At 36.8% G+C, this 23,233-nt stretch overlaps 2 protein-coding genes across 2 annotated transcripts; one reads left to right on the forward strand and one right to left on the reverse strand.

Annotated features, from left to right (window-relative positions):
- Nucleotides 1-398: 398 nt before the first annotated feature.
- Nucleotides 399-19,821, reverse strand: LOC131162043 (probable ribosome biogenesis protein RLP24). The gene is made up of 5 exons (XM_058118151.1): nucleotides 19,628-19,821; nucleotides 1,942-2,052; nucleotides 1,063-1,176; nucleotides 808-944; nucleotides 399-719 (listed from the first exon to the last, which is right to left on the reverse strand). The coding sequence occupies exons 2-5, from the start codon at nucleotides 2,020-2,022 to the stop codon at nucleotides 545-547; spliced, it is 507 nt and encodes a 168-aa protein (XP_057974134.1). The 5' UTR covers nucleotides 2,023-2,052; nucleotides 19,628-19,821; the 3' UTR covers nucleotides 399-544.
- On the forward strand, nucleotides 10,123-12,535 carry LOC131162628 (secreted RxLR effector protein 161-like). The gene is made up of 2 exons (XM_058119236.1): nucleotides 10,123-10,494; nucleotides 12,368-12,535. Exons 1-2 carry the CDS (start codon nucleotides 10,123-10,125, stop codon nucleotides 12,533-12,535), a joined length of 540 nt encoding a protein of 179 aa, XP_057975219.1.
- Nucleotides 19,822-23,233: the final 3,412 nt, after the last annotated feature.

Genomic DNA, 23,233 nt, shown 5'->3' on the forward strand with positions numbered 1-23,233 from the left:
AACTAGGTCTAAATACTTAAATCTTGCACGCACACATACACATACAAAACAAAGGAAAATACACAACATCATGCAAAATTAGCAAGAAAGCATGGAAGAGTGAAACAATACTAAAATGCACACCAGAGGTCCTGAGTGGCTAAAGAATTTTCTTAAATTTTTCAAAAGTTTACATAAAATTTTCTTGAATTCTCTAGGATTTCTATGAAATTTTGAATTTTATTGATTTTCCAAAGTCTACTGATTTTTACGAATTATCTGAAAATTTTCCTATTTTTTGTATATTTAGGTGTTCTCCTGAATTTTTATTCATTTTTAAATGCATTTCCTCATTTGTTTTTTTAAAAAAAGCACATAGCATGTCCTGCTACACAGAAATAGCGACATTTGCATCATCATTTATTTTATAAGAACGTGTAAATTGCCAAACTCTTGTATTATAAATTATTCTATTCTTGTCCATGTAGAGAATAGCATAGCCAATATTGCTCAGAACATTTGGTTTGAAAACAGAGAAAATTGAAAGAGCTGCATAGTAGAAAAATCACTCTTCCATGGCCCGTACAGCCTCTGATTGTTGCTGGGAAACCTCGGCTTTGATCATCGGTAAGGTGAGAGATTGATCTTGTCGGAGCACAGCTGGAGCTTTGACCATGTGGATGCTCTGCTCCAATTCCTTCACTGCCTCCTTTTGCTCCTTGGCTGCCTTTCCTTTCATCCTGCACAAATTATTACCAATCAGCATTACCATAAAATTATTCATTGCTGTGTGCTCTATGACCCAATTAGCAAGGGAGGAAGAAAAACCTCAATTTAATATGCCTAGCCTCCCTCTCTGCTCTGACTTTAACAATCTTCTTCATGACCTTCAGTGTGTTCTCTGTGACATTTCTGTTGTATCTCTCTGGCCTATTCCTCTTCCTCTCAAACTCGAAAGTTGAATCCTTGTAAAGTGGAAGACAGATTAAAACAACATAGTGAGTATATTGAGGCCTACTCCAGTAATAACATAGTGAGAAAAAGAAGATGAAAAGCAAATTTGCCAATGGAAAATTCACAAACCTGTGTCATGTCCTTTCCATGCACCCGCCTGTAGGCCTTGGTCCATTTTACTTTGCGAGGGTTTCTTTTCATCTTAAAGTTCTTGTGGCATTTGGATCTGCAAAATCGGAAAATCTGCAAAACCAATGTCATCAGGGATCTTCTGAAATGAAAACATTTAATAACAAGTGCACCCAGTTGGTATGATATACTTTAAATTGCAGCAAAGCAGACACTATACTAGCCTTGAAACTGAGCTGTAAATGGAACCATCCCAAAATTAAAAGTTTGATCATTTTATTTTAATTTTTTTTTTTAAAAAAGAATGCTACTTATTATCGGGTTCAGGAGTCGAAGTTGGATTGTACAAAGAAAAATGCAACAGGCTAAACACTTAATCAGTTTGACTACCAGCTTTTCCAGTCAAGGTTTTGCCTGGGCAGACCAAGCGAGAATCAGTTTTGACATCAACAATTAACAAGACAAAGCATCAAACACCCCTGAAAACCAACCTACACACACACACAAGCATATGCTATATACATTTTATAACTACTTACATACGCTCATTTTTGGGACCACTCGCATAGCCATGAAGAACCTTCCCTAATCCAAACTCAAACTGGTATGAACAAAAGGTAAAATCAGAATTTGATTTGCAGATCAGAAGAACACAATATTTTAAGATGATTTGGGTTGTGATGGATAGGATAAAGAAGAAGCTTAGTTGTGTTGGACCAGGGTCAAAGTGTACCAGTATTGATACTCAGTTTGCAACAATTTCTGCTTAACAGAATTCCTCCAGACATCAGGTAAATAAAAATATAACCAGACTATGGCACTGCAGAGTATGCCAATAAGGTGCATCAAAGTTAAAAATAGTAAGAAAAGCATGAATACCTTTGCATCATTACGAACAAATTGAATACCATGTCCAGGGTATATAGTCGAGGAGCAGAACCAGCATTTTTCCAACCTCATTGTGTCTCGAGGTCAGAATATAAAGAGCCCCTAGTTTAGGCAAGAAACAAAATGTCATACAAATAAAGTAAAGAAATAAAAATTAATAAGCAAACAAACTTGGATACAAGATAAGTAATCATGCACAACTATCGCATTAAGTCCTCATTACATCAATGAAATGGTTTAAGACCAGAAAGTATCAATCTTCATATGACGAATATTCTTCCAAGTGAAAAAAAAAAAAACTACCCTAAATTTCTAACATGAGGACATTCAAAAGAATATAGTAAAACAAATTAAGGTTATACTAAAAAAAGAATGCAAAATGAGGGGAAAGCTCATTACTAGTACATAACAATAATTTTGCATGTATATTCATCTAAAAAAAATCTACAATTTATATTATTAAAATCAACAATAATATCCCCTGTGTAAATAGTATTGCTATGGTCCCTTTAAATACTGCCTAAGGGCCTCCAGTTTATAAGGCCTATAGGGTTGGCTGGCTGGCTGAGGGTAACCATAAATAAATGTAAGAAATCAGTTCATGTTTTTCGCTTTATCAAAACAGAGACAGTGAACACAATGACTAATGCAGCTTTTCACACTCAAGTCACAACTTATAGTGTTCCATAGAACCTATTAAACACCAGAAATACCCTCTAGCCCTAATCTAAATAAACCATCAATCTTTAAGGTTTAAACAATTAAACTGGCATGCAATGGCTCTCTAGTATGTTAAGAATTAGACATTTGTTTCCATAAAAAAAACCACACCCAGAATATAAATTTAACACAAAAGAAGGCCCAACATGTGTAGCCCTTAGCACTCATCAGCCATTCTCCTTCACTATTTCTCTCTTTCAATGAGTGACCACTTGTGAGGCTGCAACCGTTGACTAGTTGGTATTCACTTGTGTATGTGTATATTGTTGGGATTGTTGGGTATTCATGCTTCACTCAATGGGTGATCCCTTGTGAGTCTACAATCAGTGACTAGATGATAATGATAAAACTAGAGCAAAAGGAAGCGAGAGGAAAATAAAGAATAGAAGATTGCAAAGAATAAGTTGCTATTGATGTGTTTTCAATCTCTGTACAACCCCTATTTATACAAAGAACTAGGGAACATGTAATTAAAAGAAAATCAATATGTACGCTCCTTTCCAGAGTAGAAATGATCTGCTGACTTTTCTCTTTAGGAAAATTTACATGATTTCAGCTGTGCTTTGATTCCTTGGTTTTTGCCGTGGAATGCAACATTCCTCAACACTCCCCCTCAAGTTAGTGTAGATATTTATGACACCCAACTTGCTGAGTAAATAATTAAATTGTGCAAATCCAAGAGCTTTGGTAAAAAGATCGGCAGGTTGCTAGCTTGTATGCATGTAGAATGTTTGGATGATGCCACTCTAGAGTTTTTCTCAAACCACATGACAGTTTATCTCGATATGCTTGGTTCGTTCATGGAACATTGGATTTGAAGCTATGTATATAGCGTCCTAATTGTAACACTACAAACTGATTGGTTGAGAATGCATTATTTCAAGGTCTGAGAGTAGAGACTTTGGCCAAGTAACCTCATAACATGTGGAGGCCATAGACTTATATCTGCTTCAACTGAGGAGCGTGAAACTGTTGTTTGTTTCTTAGTCTTCCAGGAAATGGGTGATTTTCTGAGTAGGATGCAATACCCGGTGACCGATCGTCTAGTGTCCCTACATCGTGCCCAATCTACATCACAGTATGCATAGAGCTGAATTTCACTAGAAGCAGATAAGAAAATTTTTTGACCTAGGATTTTCTTAAGGTATCGTAAGACCATGTGTGCTGCATCCAAGTGTGGTATTCGTGGCTTCTCCATAAACTGACTTAGTACATGCATTGAATAAGCTAAGTTGGGTCTTGTGATGGTTAGATAAATTAATCTCCCAACAAGTCGCTTATATGACGAAGGATCTTAGATAAGTTTGCCATCACTTTCATTGAGTACAAGATTTTGATCCATGGAAAAGTTTCCAGGTTCAGCTCCAAGGAAGCCTGTATCTTCTAATATCTCGAGTGAATACTTCCTTCGAGATAAAAATATTACTTTGGCTGAACAAGCCACTTCGATTCCCAGAAAGTATTTGAGAATTCCAAGATCTTTGACTTTGAAATGATCGCTTGGGTGTTTCTTGATCTCATTGACCTACTCCAAACTATTTTCTACAACAATAATATCATCCACTTAGACTAGAATGGCAGTGAAATTGCCCTTATGGGATCGGATGAATAGTGAATAATCTGCCTTGGATTGTTTGTATCCTGTGTTGGCCTAATAAGACTTAATCTCGTTTAGATGATAACAAATCAAGGTTACTTAACACGCTTGTTTAAGTTAAGTTTCAGGGCTTAAGTATTTTTATGAAACCAAGTGAGTATACTTGAAGTGAAATTTACACTTAAAGCTATGAGCTATTATATCAAGTCATGAGGGACATGAAGTTTATTGAAGCAGTGAGTAAAGCTTAGAAGGATATTAGAAGCTTCACAAAATGAAGACTTAAGAACTTAGATAGATTCATCTTGTTAAATTCTAATGTAAGTACTTCAAATTTTAATATTGATGATTGAAGCTCTTAGAAATATATCATGGACTTAGAAACCTATTTTTATACATCGAAAATATTTTCATAAAGCCTAAATTAAGCTTTCCAAGTTATAAATTTAAGTTTTGGAACCAAACTTTGAAAAACAAAGTGTGGCTTAATGGTCAGGCGACTGAATGATATATCATCAAGCGACTGATAGGCTACTAACTTTGTCAATGAGCAAACAGAATAGGAACAGGCGACTGACTTATCAGGACCAATCGACTAACCCAGTACTGACCTTTTGAATGCGCTATTTTTAAAGAGCTCAAGCAACTGATCGATCGTGACCAGTCAACTGATGTCTATGTTTTAAACTGTTAACAGCGCAGATCTTGTTTCCAAATTTGAATGAATGGTTTCCAAATTCAGAGAAAAATTGGGGAAAACGTTTAGAAACCCTTGTGCACTATATATACATATTATTCTCACACATTAGGGCAATTCACAGCACACAAACAATTTGAAAATTGAGTTATATTGCTGAAAGTTTTTTCCTGAACGGCTGCTGTGTGTTCTTGCTGAACCTTTGCGAAAATCTGATTAGTTCTACTGAAATCTACACTCTATAATCAGATTACTGGTGATACATTTTCGAGCTTCATCTTCTTTATTGATTTCATTGAAGTATATTGATTCTAACATGTACTAATCTGCTCTTTTGAGGACTATTTTCATTGTACAAACAATCTTGCTTTGTTTGTTTTGTTATTGACGGTTCAGGGTTTTGAATCGTTGCCGAGCGAGAGGGTTGTTCTCGTTAGAGAGGCATCTCCACCTTGAACGGAGAGAGGGGTACTTCACCTGGTAACAAAGTGGAAAGGAAAATCCTCAAAGCGGGTTGCTTGAGGCAAGGATATAGGCTGCTGGCCGAACCTTGTTAAATTTGATGTTCAACTCTTCTTCCCTTACTCTTTAAATTCTTGCAAGATATAACCTGCGAGTATGCTTTATTCTTATTGAGAACTTGCTGAATATTGGTTTTGGCTGTGATTGAATCAAATTACTATATTGGCTGTATGGTTGCGTAGTTGGATTAAAAATTCAGACAAGCTTAAATCTCTGAATTCTTGAGTAAAATCAAATTCAGCTAATAAATTGATTTATTGAATTACTTGAAGTTTGATTTTTTATTATATTTTCAGATTTCATATTCACATTCTTATTGGATTCCCGATTGGTATAGTACGGTCATTGCTTAGACATTGAAATTGTGTGTGAAAGTTTAAATTAAAAAGGGGTTAAAGTAATCTAAATTCAGCTAATAAATTTTTAATTTCTCAATTCACCCCCTTCTTGGGAATACATATTTAATTTCAATTGGTATCAAAACCAAGTTGTAGTAAATCCTAACAAGTAGCGACATAAAGATTCCTATGGCACACTTAGGTGTATCCCCTTTTGGTGAAGGTCAATCTTCATCGAGACCTCTTATTTCTGCGGTGTAAACTACACCTTTTGGAAACAACGTATGAGGATATTCTTGCAGACTATGGATTGGAAGGTCTAGAAAGTAGTCACACATGGTGACTTTATTCCCACTAAAAATGTAGATAATAAAGAAGTCCCTAAAGAAGAAAGTGATTTAAATGACACAGATATGAAACAATTGCAGATCAATTCAAGTGCAATGAATGCACTATACTGTGCCTTAGACGTCAACAAATTCAATAGAATTATGGGTTGTAAATCTGCTAAGGAGATTTGGGACAAGTTAGAGGTTATTTAGAGGGAACCGCAGATGTGAGGAATAGTAGGATTGACATGCTCACCAAAGAGTATGAGATCTTTAGGATGAACCCTGAGGAATCTATCGCTAGTATGTATACTAGGTTCACCTACATATTTAATTCTTTTAATGCATTAGGTAAGAACTACTCCACATACGAAATGATTAGGAAAATCCTTAGAAGACTTCCTCCTGTTTGGGAACCTAAGGCCACTGCCATAACTGAAGGCAAAAATTTGAAATGTACTTCCCTAGATGAACTTATAGGATCGCTTCTCACGTATGATATGGCGATAAATGAAAGGACTGCTGAGGGTAGTAAACAAAAAAAGTCAATAGCCCTTTAAGCCTCAAAGGAGAGCTCTAGTGAGGAAGAGGACAATGAGGTGGACGATGATGATCTAGCCCTATTCACTAGACGTCTTGGCAAATTCTTTAATAATAATAAAAGATTTGCTAGAAAATTCAGAGGGTCAAAAACAGATAAGGGTGAAACAAATAAAAGAGAAACAAAAAATGAACCCTCTACCTGTTATAACTTAAGAAAGTAGGACATATAAAACCTAATTGTCCACAGCTTAAGAAAGAAGCCAAGAAGAAGAAAAAGAAAGTGATGAAAGCAACAACTTGGAATGACTCAAGCTCAAGTGACTCAGAAAGTGAATCAAGTGATCATGAGATTGCTAACCTGTGCTTCATGGCGAGAGACGAAGAGGTAAATTCTTATTCAACCTCATCTGCTGAAACTAGTGATGAATCCTATAGTGACTCATGTGAGAGAATGCCTTTGTATAGGGAAATTCAAGCTGAATTATTCTCATTGCATAAAAGGTTCATTAAAGTATCCAAGAGAAACATCACACTAAGAGAACAAAATGAAATGTTAATGAATCAACTAGAATCATCAAAATTAGTTGAAAAAGAAAAAGACTCGATCATTGATGAACTTGTTAGTAAAATCAATCAAACGTATCAAGAACTAGTAAAGTTGCAAGTAAATGGTAAAGGTATAAAAGACTCAGAAATATGTAGTATTGAAAGTAAAATTGATGATCAATCTAAAATCATCTACAACTTCACTAGAGGAAAAGAGAATTTTGATAAACTTGTTGGATCATAAAGAATGTCTTTGGATAAAGAAGACATAGGATTCAATGGAATTGAGAACAAAAGAAAAGGAACCACTACATGGGGTACTTTGTAAAAGCCTCTAAAAATTATGCAAGCACATCTTCAGTCAATACATATGAACACACTACGTGTTTCTTATGTAAGGAGAAGGGACACATAAAGTTTGAATGTCCATACAAGAGAAAGAATGTTGAAATCAAAAAGGCATAGAGAGTGAAAACTGAAACTCAAACAAATTCAAAACGACCTAAGAAGGTTTCGGTACCAAAAGTAACATCTTGAATCCCTTCTTGTAGGTATGCTTTAGGTCCACACCAATGAAAGACAAATGGTACTTGGACAGTGGTTGCTCGAGGCATATGACCGAAGACAAGCCCAAGTTCACCTCGTTGCCACTAAAGGATGGTGGACATGTCACCTTTAAAGACAATGCTAAAGGCAAAATTATCGGCATCGGTAAAGTCGGTAAGGAACCCTCCTTGGAAATTGATGATGTTTTATTGGTAGAAGGGTTAAAACATAATCTGCTTAGCATTAGTCAACTAAGTGACAAAGGTTTTGAAGTAACTTTCAAACAAAACAAATACATAGTTGAACACAGTGAAAAGCATGACACCTTGTTCATTGCTAATCGGGTTGATAACATATATTGCATTAACTTTGAAAACCTGATATCTCAAGAAGTTAAATGCTTCATAGCCTTAAATGAAGCTAGTTGGCTGTGGCATAGGAGACTAGGACATGCTAGTATAGACCTGTTGTCCAAATTAGCTGAAAAAAACTTAGTCAAGGGTCTACCTAGCACTAAGTTTGTAAAGGACAAGGTGTGTGATGCTTGTCAACTTGAGAAGCAAACCAAGATGAGTTTTAAGAAGAAGAAGAAGATCTCTACTGGTAGGCCACTAGAACCTATTCATCTAGACCTGTTTGGCCCCACCAGAACACAAAGCCTAAAAGGAAAGCAATGCGCATTCGTCATAGTTGATGACTATTTCAGGTATACCTGGGTACTCTTTCTATCCTCCAAGGATGAAGTGTGTAAGATGTTGACCAGCTTATGCAAGACGCTTCAAAATGAAACAAGATATGGTGTTCTAAACATTAGAGTGACCAAGGTAGAGAATCAAAAATAAAGACGTTGAAAACTTCTGTGATGAACATGGAATATATCACAACTTCTCAGCACCTCGTACAACTCAACAAAATGGAGTTGTTGAAAGGAAGAATAGGTCACTTCAACAAATGGTTAGGACCATGCTTAATGAGCATAACCTATCTAAGTACTTTTGGGCTGAAGCGGTGAACACCACGTATTATGTGATGAACAGAGTTTCCCTTAGGACAGGCCAAGAGAAGACTCCATATGAACTCTGGAAAGGGAAGAAACCAAATATATCTTACTTCCATGTATTTGAATATAAGTGCTTTGTCCTGAATGATAAAGAGGACCTAGAAAAATTTGATGTTAAATCATATAAGGAATCTTCTTAAGATATGCTTTGAATAGCAAAGCCTTTAGAGTCTACAACAAAAGGACCCTTTTAGTTGTAGAGTCCGTTCATGTAGCATTTGATGAGGCTAATCCATTTTCTTCTAAACCTACCGATGTTGATAAAGTAGAAGTTAGAAAAAATTTAGAAGACCTAGCAAATCAAGAAATAAAGGACGAGAGTAATGAAATCAGCACACCTTTGAATGATAACTCTCACGGTCAGTCTGAATTGTCTAAGGAGTGGAAGTTCGTAAGAAATCACCCTAAGGACCAAATTATAGGTGAACCTTTACAAGGAGTATCCACAAGATTATCATTAAAGAATCTGTGCAATCATTGTGCATTCCTATCTCAAGAGGAACCCAAGAACGTAAAGGAAACAATAAATGATGATTCATGGATAGTAGCCATGTAAAAGGAACTAAATCAATTTGAAAGTAATAAATTTTGAAAGCTAGTTCCTAGACCCGCTGATCATTTGGTAATCGGCACCAAATGGGTTTTTAGAAATAAGGAGGATGAGAACGGCATTGTAGTTCGTAACAAGGCGACTGGTAGTGCAAGGTTATAATCAAGAAGAAGGGATAGACTATGATGAGACCTTTGCTCCCGTAGCTAGAATGGAAGTAATTAGAATGCTACTAGCCTATGCATCTCACAAGAATTTCAAACTTTACCAAATGGATGTGAAGAGTGCATTTTTGAATGGATTCATAAATGAAGAGGTATATGTAGCACAACCCCCTGGGTTTTAAGACTTTCATATTCCTAATCATGTGTTTAGACTAACAAAAGCTCTATATGAATTAAAACAAGCTCCCAGAGCTTGGTACGAATGGTTAAGCGGCTTCTTGTTAGAAAATGATTTTTCTAAAGGGAAAATGGATAGCACTCTATTTATTCAGTCTAAAAATAATGATATGCTCATTATCCAAATCTATTTTGATGACATTATCTTTGCTGCTACAAATGAGGAATTATGCAAGGACTTTGCTAAATGCATGCAGGACGAGTTTGAGATGAGCATGATGGGCGAGTTGACATATTTCCTTGGTCTTCAAATCAAGCAAGCTAAGAATCACACAATCATAAATCAATCAAAGTATATAAGAGACCTGCTCAAGAAATTTGATATGGAGGGTGGCAAGCCGTTAGGTACTCGAATGAGCACCTCTATTAGTCTTGATAGAGATGAGCAAGGAAAGCCAACAGATGTCAAGTATTACCGTGGCATGATAGGTAGTCTGCTCTATTTGACGGCTAGTAGACCTAGCATCATATTTAGTGTCTGCATATGCGCTCCCTTTCAAGTAGCTCCTAAAGAATCTCACCAAATGGCAATCAAGAGGATCTTGAGGTATTTGACAGACACTATAGACTTAGGTTTATGGTATCTTAAAGATACAGCCTTTGAGATGATTAGCTATTCGGATGCAGATTATGCCGGATGCAAAATAGACCGGAAAAGTACAAGTGGTACTTGCCACTTCTTAAGACGATCTTTGGTATCTTGGTTTTCCAAGAAACAGAATTCCGTGGCATTGTCTACTACTGAAACTGAATATGTAGTAGCAGGTAGTTATTGTGCACAAATGTTGTACATGAAACAACAGCTCAAGGATTTCAATTTGGGATATTCGGTTGTACTGATTAAATGTGATAATACCAACGCCATAAATATTTCCAAAAATCCTATTTCTCACTCTAGGACTAAGCACATTGACATTAGACACACTTTCTTAGAGATCATGTGCAAAAGGAGGATATTGTTCTTGAATTCGTAAATACAGATGAACAATGGGTAGACATTTTCACAAAACCTCTTTCGGAGGATAGGTTCATCTCTATACGAAGAGAATTAGGTTTATTACATAGTAGAGAGGTGATTTGAGAAGGAGAAGTTGATAAGAATAAGTGGTTGGGTTAAAGAATCAAGTAAGTCAAAAAATCCTGAAGGACAGGCGACTGACTACTTACCATTAGTCCACTGAACTTACACTGACTTACGAATCTCTCAAGTTTAGGCTCATCAGGCGACTGACTCTTCGACATTAGTTGACTGACTCGCTACTAACTAGTGAAATTTCTCGAAATACAGAGGTCAGACGACTAACAGTATCAGGTCAGTCGACTGACCCGCGGCAGTATATAAACTTTATGTTCGTCAAAACCCTAACTTTTCAAGCATCAGTCAACTGACCTTGTTTCTCCACTCTCCCAAAGCTCCTCTCCTTTGTCCCCAAGTGATCTACAATGAAGATTCCTCCATTTAATTTTCAAAATACCTCTCCATCTTTCATTCTTATCTCATTTTCAAGGATTTCACCAATTATTTTCTCAAGAATCATGCCAAGAACCAAACAAACGACAAACCGGGGCTCCACCTCCGAAAAAGATGATACTCAAGATATTGAGAGATGGTTGGTGATGCCTCACGCTAAACAAATTTAATGGGAACATATTTGATCTATTGAACCCATCTTCGGTAAGGTATTAGATGTTGAATTCTTTAGAGAGGACTTTTCCAACAATTTGCCTATGTTTAATACCTTAGGTTGGGAAAGATTTATTACTTATCCAACAAAAGATATTTCTCCAAATCTAGTTAGGCTATTTTATGCGAATATGGTGAAAGAAGAAAATTTGTACTCCACTCAGGTTATGAATAAATCATTCGCCGTTACTCCTCAAACCTTGACCATTAGGCGTAGAATCCAACACGGAGAGTTTGAATGTCCACCACTTGGACAATCTTGGATAATGGCACAAGATTTCACTCTCGAGGAGTTTTTACCCATGATTATGACAAACAAACCCGTTTATTTTGGTCATCCTTCGTTGTACCGTCAGCTGAATCTACAAGCCCAAATATTACAAAAACTCATCACATACAACATTTTGCCTAGGGTAGGGTCCCATGATCATATATCCTACCTAGATTGCTTTGTGATATGGTGTTTGCTTTAGGGTAAGCGTCTTGACTTGCCTACCCTGATGTTAAAATGAATGATTTCGAGAGAAGAAGCGAGAAGGGTACTTCTTCCTTACAGAGGAATTTTAACCCTCATTTTTGAACATCTAGGCGTCACTACTCCGCCCACCCTGTTTATAAAACGAATACATTATGATATCTTTTCATCCACGACCATTAAACAAATGGGTTATAAAACGTATCAACAACATGGAAGGTTGCTTAAGGGTGGTAAGGCACATAGGGCTCCGCACCAGGCTCCAAAATAGCAACAAGCACAAGAACCTTAACAAGCTGCTCCACCAACAGACGATGCTCCCTCATGGTTTGTAACTTATCAACAGCACATGAATATGTAGCTGAGCAATTAACGTGGTGAAATGCGTACTAGTTTTAGTTCACTTTAGTCAAGCTTTACGGGTCTTGATCAACGGCTTGGACGCCTTGAGCACTACATGGAAGACTCATCTTCTTCACGAGGGAAAACTCCCATGGAGACGAGCTCTAGGGATTATGATGATGATGATGATGATGATGAAGAGGGTACGGACACTGACGGTGGCAATGATGCTTAGCTTTTATCTCTTATCTCACTAAACAAATTTGGGTTGTAATATTTGAGTTGCTACAGCTTTTGACACTGCTCTCTTATATTTTTTTTGGTACTTCTTTTTAATGTTTATTTTGGATATGTTATTTTGCAAGCTGTTTCGGATTACATTGAATATCTTTTGCATGTTGAATGATGGATATCTGAATTGCACATCATGAAAGATGATTGACTTGAGAATTGCATGCTGAATTACGGACCATGTACTTGTGAACTGAATGCTGATTTTAGGTCCTACGTTGTTTGCATGTTATTTTTCTTCGTTAATCCTTTTTATTGATGTCAAAAGGGGCAGAAGTATTTGCAAAATGAGAAAATGAGAACATGAAATGTTTTTGCAAAACATGAGCATGAAACTGAGATTATATATATACATGTTGAAATTGAGATATACCCGTATGAATGAATTTCTGATCTTATTGAACATGAACATTGAATGTGTTTAGAGAAATAGTTCATTCAAGGGGAGTTATACCATGATATATGTTGAAAGTGCTAACTGTTTGATATATATTCTAATACGAGTGTTGAAAGTGCTGAAAGCTTGATATATTCTAATATGAGTTTTGAAAATTCTACAATTCATGCTATGACTTGTTAAGGATATGCTTATTATAAGGGGGAGCCTTATTAAGGCTTTCTCATTTTTACTCCTTATTTGTCATCATAAAAAAGGGGGAGATTGTTGACTCAACAAGGCTTAATCTCGTTTAGATGATACAAATCAAGGTTACTTAACACGCTTGTTTATATTAAGTTTCAAGGTTTAAGTGTTTTTTATGAAATCAAGTGAGTATGTTTGAAGAGCTTGAATGATATTTACACTTAAAGCTATGAGTCATGATGGATATAAAGTTTCAAGTCATGGGGGACATGAAGTTTATTGAAGCAGTGAGTAAAGCTCAGAAGGATATTGAAAGCTTCACAACATGAAGACTTAGGAACTTAGATAGATTCATCTTGTTAAAGTCTCATGTAAGTACTTCAAATTTCAATAATGCTAATTGAAGCTCTTACGATATATCATGGACTTAGAGACCTATTTTTATACATGGAAAATATTTTCATAAAGCCTAAATTAAGTTATCCAAGTTATAAATTTAAGTTTTGGAACCAAACTTTGAAAATCAAAGTGTGGTTTAATGGTCAGGCAACTGATGATATATCATCAGGCGATTGATAGGCTACTGACTTTGTCAACGAGCAAACAGAACAGGAACAGGCGACTTGACCTATCGGGACCAATCGACTAACCCGCTACTAACAATCTGAGTGCGCTATTTTTAAAGAGGTCAAGAGATTGACCTATTGTTATCAGTCGACTATGTCTATGTTTTAAACTATTAACAGCGCTGATCTTGTTTCCAAATTTGAATGAATGGTTTCCAAATTCAAAGAAAAATTGGGGAAAACGTTTAGAAACCTTTGTGCACTATATATACATATTATTCTCACACATTAGGGCAATTCACAGCACACAAACAATTTGAAAATTGAGTTATATTGCTGAAAGTTTTTTCCTGAACGGCTGCTGTGTGTTCTTGCTGAACCTTTGCGAAAATCTGATTAGTTCTACTGAAATCTACACTCTATAATCAGATTACTGGTGATACACTTTCGAGCTTCATCTTCTTTATTGATTTCATTGAAGTATATTGATTCTAACGTGTACTAATCTGCTCTTTTGAGGACTATTTTCATTGTACAAACAATCTTGCCTTGTTTGTTTTGTTATTGACGGTTCAGGGTTTTGAATCGTTGCCTAGCGAGAGGGTTGTTCTCGTTAGAGAGGCATCTCCACCTTGAACGGAGAGAGGGGTACTTCACCTAGTAACAAAGTGGAAAGGAAAATCCTCAAAGCGGGTTGCTTGAGGCAAGGATATAGGCTGCTGGCCGAACCTTGTTAAATTTGATGTTCAGCTCTTCTTCCCTTACTCTTTAAATCCTTGCGAGACATAACCTGTGTGTATGCTTTATTCTTATTGAGAACTTGCTGAATATTGGAACTTGCTGAATATTGGTTTTGGTTGTGAGTGAATCAAATTATTATATTGGCTGTATGGTTGTGTTGTTGGATTAAAAATTCAATATTGAATTACTGAATTAGTATCTAGAAAACTTCATTGAGTATTGCTGAAAATCAAATTCTGATAAATTGATTAACTGAATTACTTGAAGTTTGATTTTGTATTATAATTTCATATTTCATATTCATATTCTTATTCATATCTACGATTCCCGATTAGTATAGTACGGTCGCTGCTTAGACATTGAGATTGTGTGAGTGTGGAAGTTTAAATTAAAAAGGGGTTAAGGTAATCTAAATTCAGCCAATAAATTTTTAATTACCCAATTCAATGAGAGTGGATGAAAGTTTGGCATACCATTGCCTTGAAGCTTGTTTGAGACCATACAGAGACTTAACGAGCTTGCAAACTCAAGTCTCCCCCTTTCGTCCGAATCCCAGGGAAAGTTGCATATAGACTTTTTCATCAAGGTCGCCAAAGAGAAAAGCATTGTTGACATCAAGTTGATCGATGTGCCAATTGCGAGCGGAAGCAAGAGTCAAAATTGTACAGATGGTGGTCATTTTAGCAACCGGAGGAAATGTCTCGATGTAATCAATGCCTTCTTGTTGACTATAGCCATTGGCAACTAGGCGAGCCTTGTATCGCTCGATGGATCCATCAAGGTTGTATTTGATCTTGTATACCCATTTGCAGCTAATGAGTTTCTTACCAGGAGGAAGAGGAGTGAGGTGTCAGGTGTTGTTGAACTCAAGAGCATCAATTTCAGCACACAGCGCAGTACGCCAGTTGGGATCTGTCATGGTCTGAAAAAATGACTATGGTTCTTTGGCAAGAGAGAGGGTTGTGGTGAAAGCACAGTAAGAAGGAGATAAGCGGGAATAAGATAGAAAATCAGTGAGAGAATAAGGGTTACCTAACGAATGGACCATTGCAGGGTCAGATGATTAAGCGGGCCGAGACGGCATAACCTGTTCCACGTGAAAATCTCTGCAAGTATGTCGGTGGCTGAGTAGGACGACTGGATCGTCGGGGTGGTGGAGAAGAGGGTAAAGGATTAGATGAGGATGGAGGAGAGGTAGGCGCGAAGGTGGAATTTCATTGATGTTGTCAAGAAAAGGAATAGGATAAGGTAGGACGGGTTCCATAGGTTCGGGAATAGATTATGCAAAGGGGAAGGAATCTTCATGAAAGAGAACATCTCGAGACACAAAGATTTTAAGTGTCGCAAGGTTATAAAGTTGGTAGCCCTTTTGACCATATGGATAACCAAGAAAAGCACATCGAGTTGCTCTGGGATCAAGCTTAGATGGGTTTTGTGAGTGAGTGGAAGCAAAGCATAGGCATCCAAAGACTCGCAGATGGCTATATGCAAGTTTGACATTATGCAATTTTTCATAAGGAGACGAACCACCTAAAAGGGATTTGGTTAATGAGATAAGTTGCGGTAAGAATGACTTCCCCCCAAAAGTGTTTAGGCATATGAGCTTGAAAAATTAATGCACGGGCAACATTAAGAAGGTGACGATGTTTGCGTTCAACTACTCCATTTTGTTGGGGAGTGTTGACGCAACTGATTTGATGTATAACACCTTTGGAAGCATAGAATGAGGGCATGTCGAACTCAGACTCATTATCGCTTCAAATGACTTTTATGGTGATGGAGAATTGATTTTCGATAAGGTGGATAAAGAATTGCAAGAGAGAGTGAGTGTCAGATTTATGGCGCATTAAGTAAACTTGGGTACAACAGGTATAGTCCTCAACAATGGTGAGAAAATAGTGAGCACCAGTAGTGGAAGGGACACGATGGCTCCACCAGATGTCAATATGCAACAAGTCCAAAGGTTTAAGAAAAGAAATGGAACTAGATGGAAAAGGTGCATGAGTCTGTTTAGCCAATGGGCAAATTAAACATGAATCCGAATTTGAACTACAAATTTTTGGGAATTTATTGGAAAGAAAGGATAGATTTTTATTTGACAGATGACCCAAACGACGATGCCAAAGTTGGGAAGTGGATGTGGATGTAGCCACTTGACAACAAGCATTCCCAGTCTTGGTGAAGTGGTATAAGTCATCCCGCTCGGTTCCCCTCCCAATCATCTTCATCAAGCGCAAGTCTTAAATAAAACAAAAATCAGAAGAAAAAATAATGAGACAATGATGGATTTTGCATAATTTATGAACAAAAATTAAGTTGAAATAAAAAGTCGGGAGGCAAAGGACATTGTCTAAAATAAGATCGGAAGAGAAGTGAACTAATTCAATATGAGTGATAGTGGCATGATATCCATCTGGTAATCGAACAATACGACCATGTACTGGGAAAGATTAGGTGAGAGCAGTGGGTGAGCGAACCATATGATCGGTTGTGCCACTGTCAAGAATTCATAAGAGATCATTATTCGGTTTACCTGACAATGAAGATTCAACACTACCTACTTGGTGTGCCATGGGTTGAGGGGGAATGGAGTTGTTGAGAATGACCCAAAGCATCTGACACTGTTCAGGGGTGAAAGGAAACCTACTAGTAGATGGATTTGAAGAAGACTAATAAGCACAATGCTTGAGACCCTGATTGGGTTTAGAGTTACGAAACCCTGGAGTGAAGCCATGGATGTGGTAGCATCGATCTATAGTATAACCCTCTTTGCCACAGTGAGTACATTTTAGAGACTTCCTAGGTGGACCGGGGCGTCCTTCCTTTCGTGATTGATAGTTGGTGGTGGCCAGAACAATGTCTTCAATGGATGGTAGAGACAAAATGTTGCGATGACATTCTTCTTGAAGCACAAGGGCATAGGTGCGGTTGAGAGTGGGAAGTGGATCAATCAGAAGTATTTGCCCACGGATTGCAGTGTAGGAATTGTTGAGCCCTATCAAAAACTTTAAGACATGATCTAGTTCTTATTGTGTGAGAGTTTCCATACGTGCGCTGCAGGCACAGGTAGACGTTTCTTAAACTGTGCACAACTCATACCACAAACTCTTCAATTTGGTAAAGTATGCACTAACTGATAAAGATCCTTGAACAAGATTAGCAATATCTTGTTTAAGCTTGTATAGGCGGGGGCCATTGACTTAAGAGTATCAATCTTTCATATTGTTCCATATGGCATGGGCAGTTTCACTATAGATCACGCTACCAGAAATCTCTTTCGAAATGGAATTGAGAAGCCAAGAAATTACCATAACGTTGCATCGTCACCATTGTGAGTATTATGAGGATTTGGAAGATGGTGGAGGTAGCGTGCCATCAATGAAGCAGATTTGGTTCTTCACTTGAAGTGCGAGAATCATCGCATAGCTCCATGTGGAATAATTGTCCTCCATGAGTGGTGGAGAAACTAAAATCAGTCCAGGGTGATCTGATTGTTGGAGGCATAAGTGATGATTGAGATCATCATATTTTTCCACCTTAGTTGCCCTTTTAGCCATGAAAAGTGAACCTGTTTTTTTTTTTTCTTTTTTGAAATACAGAGCGGGGCGGATATGGGGCGCGGCTTAGATTTTATGACACGGGTCTGATTTGGGGTGTGGGTGTAGGCTTCAAATCAAAATTTGTGAAGAGAGAGAATGTGGCAAAAAAAAAAAAAAACTTTTTTGGATTATGCCTATGCGATCTACCTTGAAAACAGAATAGTGTGAAGCTCAGGAAAATAGCCCAAATCTTATCTTCTTCAGCCTTTGAACAGAAAGAGAATGTGTAGGTTGTGCACCTCAATTGTTCGACAAAATGTCCAATGAAAACAAAAATCAAATTGAACAAGTTGATCGAACCAAGTGAACAAGAAATAGCATCAGAATAATCCCACAATCAATAGCAGCGGAATTTTGAAAAATAAAACTCACACTCAACGTTTGACAGTAATGTTGATGTGAGAGAAGATGAAAAAAAAAAGAAAACAACCTTTGATTTGTGGTATTCAAAGATAGAGGGATAGAACTTAAGGAGAATTATCCTCAAACAAGAATTGTACCTCTCACAGATAGATTTGCTCTGATACCATGATAAAACTAGAGCAAAAGGAAGTGAGAGGAAAATAAAGAATAAAAAATTGCTATTGATGTATGATCTATTGACTTTTCTCTTTAGGAAAATTTACGTGATTTCAGCCATACTTTGAATCCTTGATTTTTGCCGTGGAGTGCAGCATTCCTCAACAGATAATCTCCTTCAGCCAAGGTTTTCTCGCTTGTGTATGTATATTGTTGGTTATTCATGCTTTACTCTTCCTTTTTTTTTTTTTTTTTCAGACTTCAGATTTTTCTGGAGGATTGCATGCTGGTTTAATTTTTCAATCAGCTCAGCAAAGAAAATTTTATTAAAGGGGATCAAGGGGACACCAGCCAGCCAAGTACAGACAAAACAAAAAGATCATCCACACTGCTGGGTTTTGTTTTTGTTTTTGTTTTTTTTTTTTTTGCTTGTTTTCTGAAATTCTAATAGTATCTATTTCTAACAGAAAAATCAAATCACACCATTACACAATAATGATAAATGGTTGAAATAGATGTCCCTGTTAAAAATAGTGGATGCGAAAAAAAAAAATAGCAAATAAATTCGATCAAAACGAAATAAGGATATAAGGAGACACTGAGACAGCAGAGAACTGGTGCGCGCGCGCGAGAGAGAGAGAGAGACAGAGAGAGAGAGGGAGGGGGGGAGTGAGAGACCAGCTGGCATGAGAGAAGGATGCTGCATGCGAAAGCAGGAACTTCAAGGGTTTAGGGGCAGCTGAGTGTAAGTGCAAAACTGGCGCAAAAAAATCAAAATTTTCCAGGTGAATTCTAAGAAAACAGAAATTCAATGGTTAAATACATCTCTGCACACTCAAGGGTTCGAATCTGTCTTGAGGAAATTGCAAGAATTAAGAGTGTTTGTTCTCAAGAAAATCAGAAAATAAAAGAAAAAAAGAAAAAGAGAGATTTCGGGGCTGTTTGGACTGCAAGAAAAATAAGAGAGAGAGAGAGAGAGAGAGAGAGAGAGAGAGAGAGAGAGAGAGAGAGAGAGAGAGAGAGCTTACCAGGGACAGATGGCTGGCGACTTCGTAGGCTCGACGGAGGCCGGCAGCGGCGGGAGGGCGGAGGCCTGCGGCGCGGCTGTACCCTCGAGGAGAAAGAAAGTGCGTCTCGGTGACTGGTGACCCCACCCAGCGCCCTTTCCCTTTGTTTCTGCAACTGGTTCGAATTGACCCGATTTGAACCGGATTCCCAACTTAATTATGGTTTCCACTTTCTTCTATTTTTATTGATTCTTTTAACCAAATAAAAATTTTAAAAGAGAAAAATCTAAAGAAGTGGGGGTAAAAAAAAAGATAAAGATTTGGAAGAATATAGCAAAAAATATTTTAAGATTTTTCATGCATTACTATAATTATTTTTTTTTATTATTGTTATTATTAGTCTTAGCAGTTTTTTTCGTTGTCATCATTATTATTGTTTTTTTATTTTTTAACTTGAAGCTGTCATAATTATTATTCTTATTATCACTTTTGATTTAGTTTTTAGTTATTATTCTTCTTATTAAAAATTTCATAAAGTAAAAAAAAAAATCAGGTGTTGAAAATTAAAATTTTGATTTTGTAGAAATTTTAATTTAAAAATTTTCAAAATCATTGAAAATTAGTTTTGGCATTATTTTGAACAACTCTTACCTTGAACTTATCAACGCTCAATAAGTCCTTTCTTAATTTGGTCATTTCATACCTAAGTTTAGAACATCTTATTGATCATACACCCTTATTTGTTCGAATTTTGAAATTTTATTTCACTTATACCATACCTGCATATAGTGCATCATTATCAAACGATTTTACAACTTAACTAAATGTATTCAAAAATTAAGTTAAAACAAAGAGTAAAGGAATACTACATATGGTAGTCGACTGATCACTTAGCGGTGGTCGTTTGATCCCTTTCTCCTTGCCTACCTTTGGTGCCACCCAATAGCAGTACAACGGTCTTTGGTGTAGGATGGGAAAGGTCAACCTATGTCTTACGATTTCAACCCTCACAAACAAGCACATACACTCAATATACTTTAAATTAAGAATTCAATTATCCAAACATAAACATAATAAATCATGTTATACTTCACATGTTCAAGAATTTTGAAAAGGTGTATGATACTATTTAAAAATAAGTCTCAATTGATTCTTTCACAAAGGAATCAAGTTAAACGCTAAAAAGATGCTATTTCAATATTTGAAGAATAAAGTTATATGTTTAGCACAACATATTCTCAGAATTGATTTAAAGCTAGCAAGTATCAATATTGTAATCTTTTGGCTCAAATGTGTTTATTCAAACATAGAAGTTTAGAATTTCAAGCATGGGCTTACTCAAGATTAAGAAGGGACTCAAACAATGTGAATTATTATTAAAAATTGCAGGTTTTGGGTGACTTCAGTTGCTTGGCTTTCAAAGTCAATCGCTTGATGAATTTCTAAATTGAATTCTGGAGGGGCAGTAGCAGGTTAGTCGACTGACCATCAGGGTCAGTCCCCTGACCTAGGTTGGTCTACTAACCGTTAGGGTTAGTAGCCTAACCTACTACAGGTTTTAAAGAAATGGCCATAATTCAAGAGTTATTTCTCAACTAAGGCTTATGGGCTTCAAATAAGAGTTCACAACCAATTTAAGGATTAAGAAAAGAATAATCTTGCCAAAGAAAATAGTTGGATGACTTAGATTAATTCACCACAAACTCAGATCCTACTAGAAAATTCCTTGAACAAGTAATCTAAATGATAGAAGACTTGACGATATGCTACACAAGTTAGAACTCCTATGAAGTCCTTCGTGCACACTTTGAAATATGGATATGTATGCAGCAAATGAAATGATGGATTGGTGGCCTTGGGGTATAACTTGGTCATGGTCGTGTGGGTGATGGAGGGAAGTGGTGAAAGTGGGATAGAGATGGAGTCGCTGGATAGAATAGTGGTCTCTCACCACCTGATCTCCAGGGAGAATGATGTAGCCTTTTACTACACAATCACAAGGATTAGACAAAGTTTAACAATTTTCAACAAAGGAAAAACCCTCAAAGTTTAACAATTTTCAACAAAGGAAAAACCCTTTTCAATTTAATATCAATACTCAGCTACATTTTCATTTCTTGTAATGGAGATATAAAGACTTAGCATGAGGGAAAGGGGAAGACAAGACATTAACTCTTACACAAGCATGGGGGACAAGGCATGGGAAAACACACATGGAAAATTAACACACAACTTACAAACATATTAAAGACTCCAACTTACTAGACACACATAAATACTCTTATAAGTAACTAAGCACACACACATGTAAGCTTGGTTGTCTTACAATATTACAAGTTAAATAAAAGTCAAAAGGGAGGCCCAAATTGTGTGGGGCCTAATGGAGTTGTGTGGGGCCCACATGGATCTTGAACTCGGACTTGCAACGACATGTCAACTCGGGTCTTCTCATGCTAAAAATCTTCAAGATACTCCATGTATACCTGCAAGAATTATAAACCAATGTGGACATCGGGTGGGCATCCATGTGTCACCATGTCGGCAAAGGACAAGGGTAAGGTGTAGAGACTCGAAGAATTATAGTAATTAAATAGTAAGAGAAGGAGAGAAAATGGAATTTTCTTAAAAAATTTCAGCAGGGTCTCGTCGACGAGTGAAGAAGTGCTCGTCGACGAGAAGGATTTTTGGGCTCGTTGATGGGGACTTGCGTCTTGTTGAAGAGAAGTTACCGAGAGAACTGTTTTAGACTCTGAAACTCGTCAATGAGGAGAAGGTGTTTGTCGATGAGTTTTCTTCATTGACTCGTCAACAAGGAAATGTGACTCGTCGACGAGGCCATATGGACAAGCTTTCTATATAAGCTCAAGAACCCATTTTTCCTGCGAAAAAATTTATAGAATCCCTCTCTCTCTCTCTCTCTCTCTCTCTCTCTCTCTCTCTCCCCTACTACTCTCTTCCCCATCTCTCTAGAAATCCAGCCCCATTCTTTGCCGGTTCGACAATTGGAAGCCGCCACGTCACTCTTGGGAAGATTCTCCACAAATTTGCTGAAGTGATTCGTCGTTAAGCTAACTTAGGAACCATCTCAAAATTTGGGTAAGTTGATTATTTTAGTATTTATTAAGGTATTTGGTATTTCTGGGACGAGGAAGGGATTAGATGGGTTTATACTGAATTTTTGTTGAAGAAAATGCAAATTTTAGGGTGTTGAGTTAGGGAACATACGAGTGTGATTTTGGAGTAATTTGTGGGCTTTTTCATAAGTCGGGTAAGGGTATAAACTAAGTCAGTATTTCCATGAAATTATTTATTAATATTCAGCTTTTATTTTCAAGGAAATTTACGTATGTTATAGAATTGAGTTTGGAAATATTGTTGTTAATAAGAAAATGATTTTAATACAGTTCAATAAGGGATAAGATTTTGTGTAGATTTTACAAAATAAGCAATATTTATTTTGTGTGGCATAAGTATGAAATTATACGATTTTATATAATATCATAATATTATGTTTTCAGAATAAGCATGTTATTATTATTTTTAAGAAGAAATTAAAAATGGTACAGAGATTTCAATCTATGAGGTTTTATATGATATGCCAGCGTAAGGACCGAGGTTTTACATAAT

Source organism: Malania oleifera, chromosome 8 (genome assembly GCF_029873635.1).
Source record: "Malania oleifera isolate guangnan ecotype guangnan chromosome 8, ASM2987363v1, whole genome shotgun sequence".
Lineage (NCBI taxonomy): Eukaryota > Viridiplantae > Streptophyta > Magnoliopsida > Santalales > Ximeniaceae > Malania > Malania oleifera.

Bases quoted from the DNA above. Each gene is read 5' to 3' on its own strand.
- LOC131162043 (XM_058118151.1), bottom strand. From the start codon at position 2,022: ATGAGGTTGGAAAAATGCTGGTTCTGCTCCTCGACTATATACCCTGGA. The intron at 1,177-1,941 runs GTATTCATGCTT...TTGGTTTTGCAG, and splicing joins TTGTTCGTAATGATGCAAAG to ATTTTCCGATTTTGCAGATC. The intron at 720-807 runs GTTTTTCTTCCT...TAATTTGTGCAG, and splicing joins GCTAGGCATATTAAATTGAG to GATGAAAGGAAAGGCAGCCA.
- LOC131162628 (XM_058119236.1), top strand. From the start codon at position 10,123: ATGGAGGGTGGCAAGCCGTTAGGTACTCGAATGAGCACCTCTATTAGT. The intron at 10,495-12,367 runs GTATCTTGGTTT...AGTTCACTTTAG, and splicing joins ACTTCTTAAGACGATCTTTG to TCAAGCTTTACGGGTCTTGA.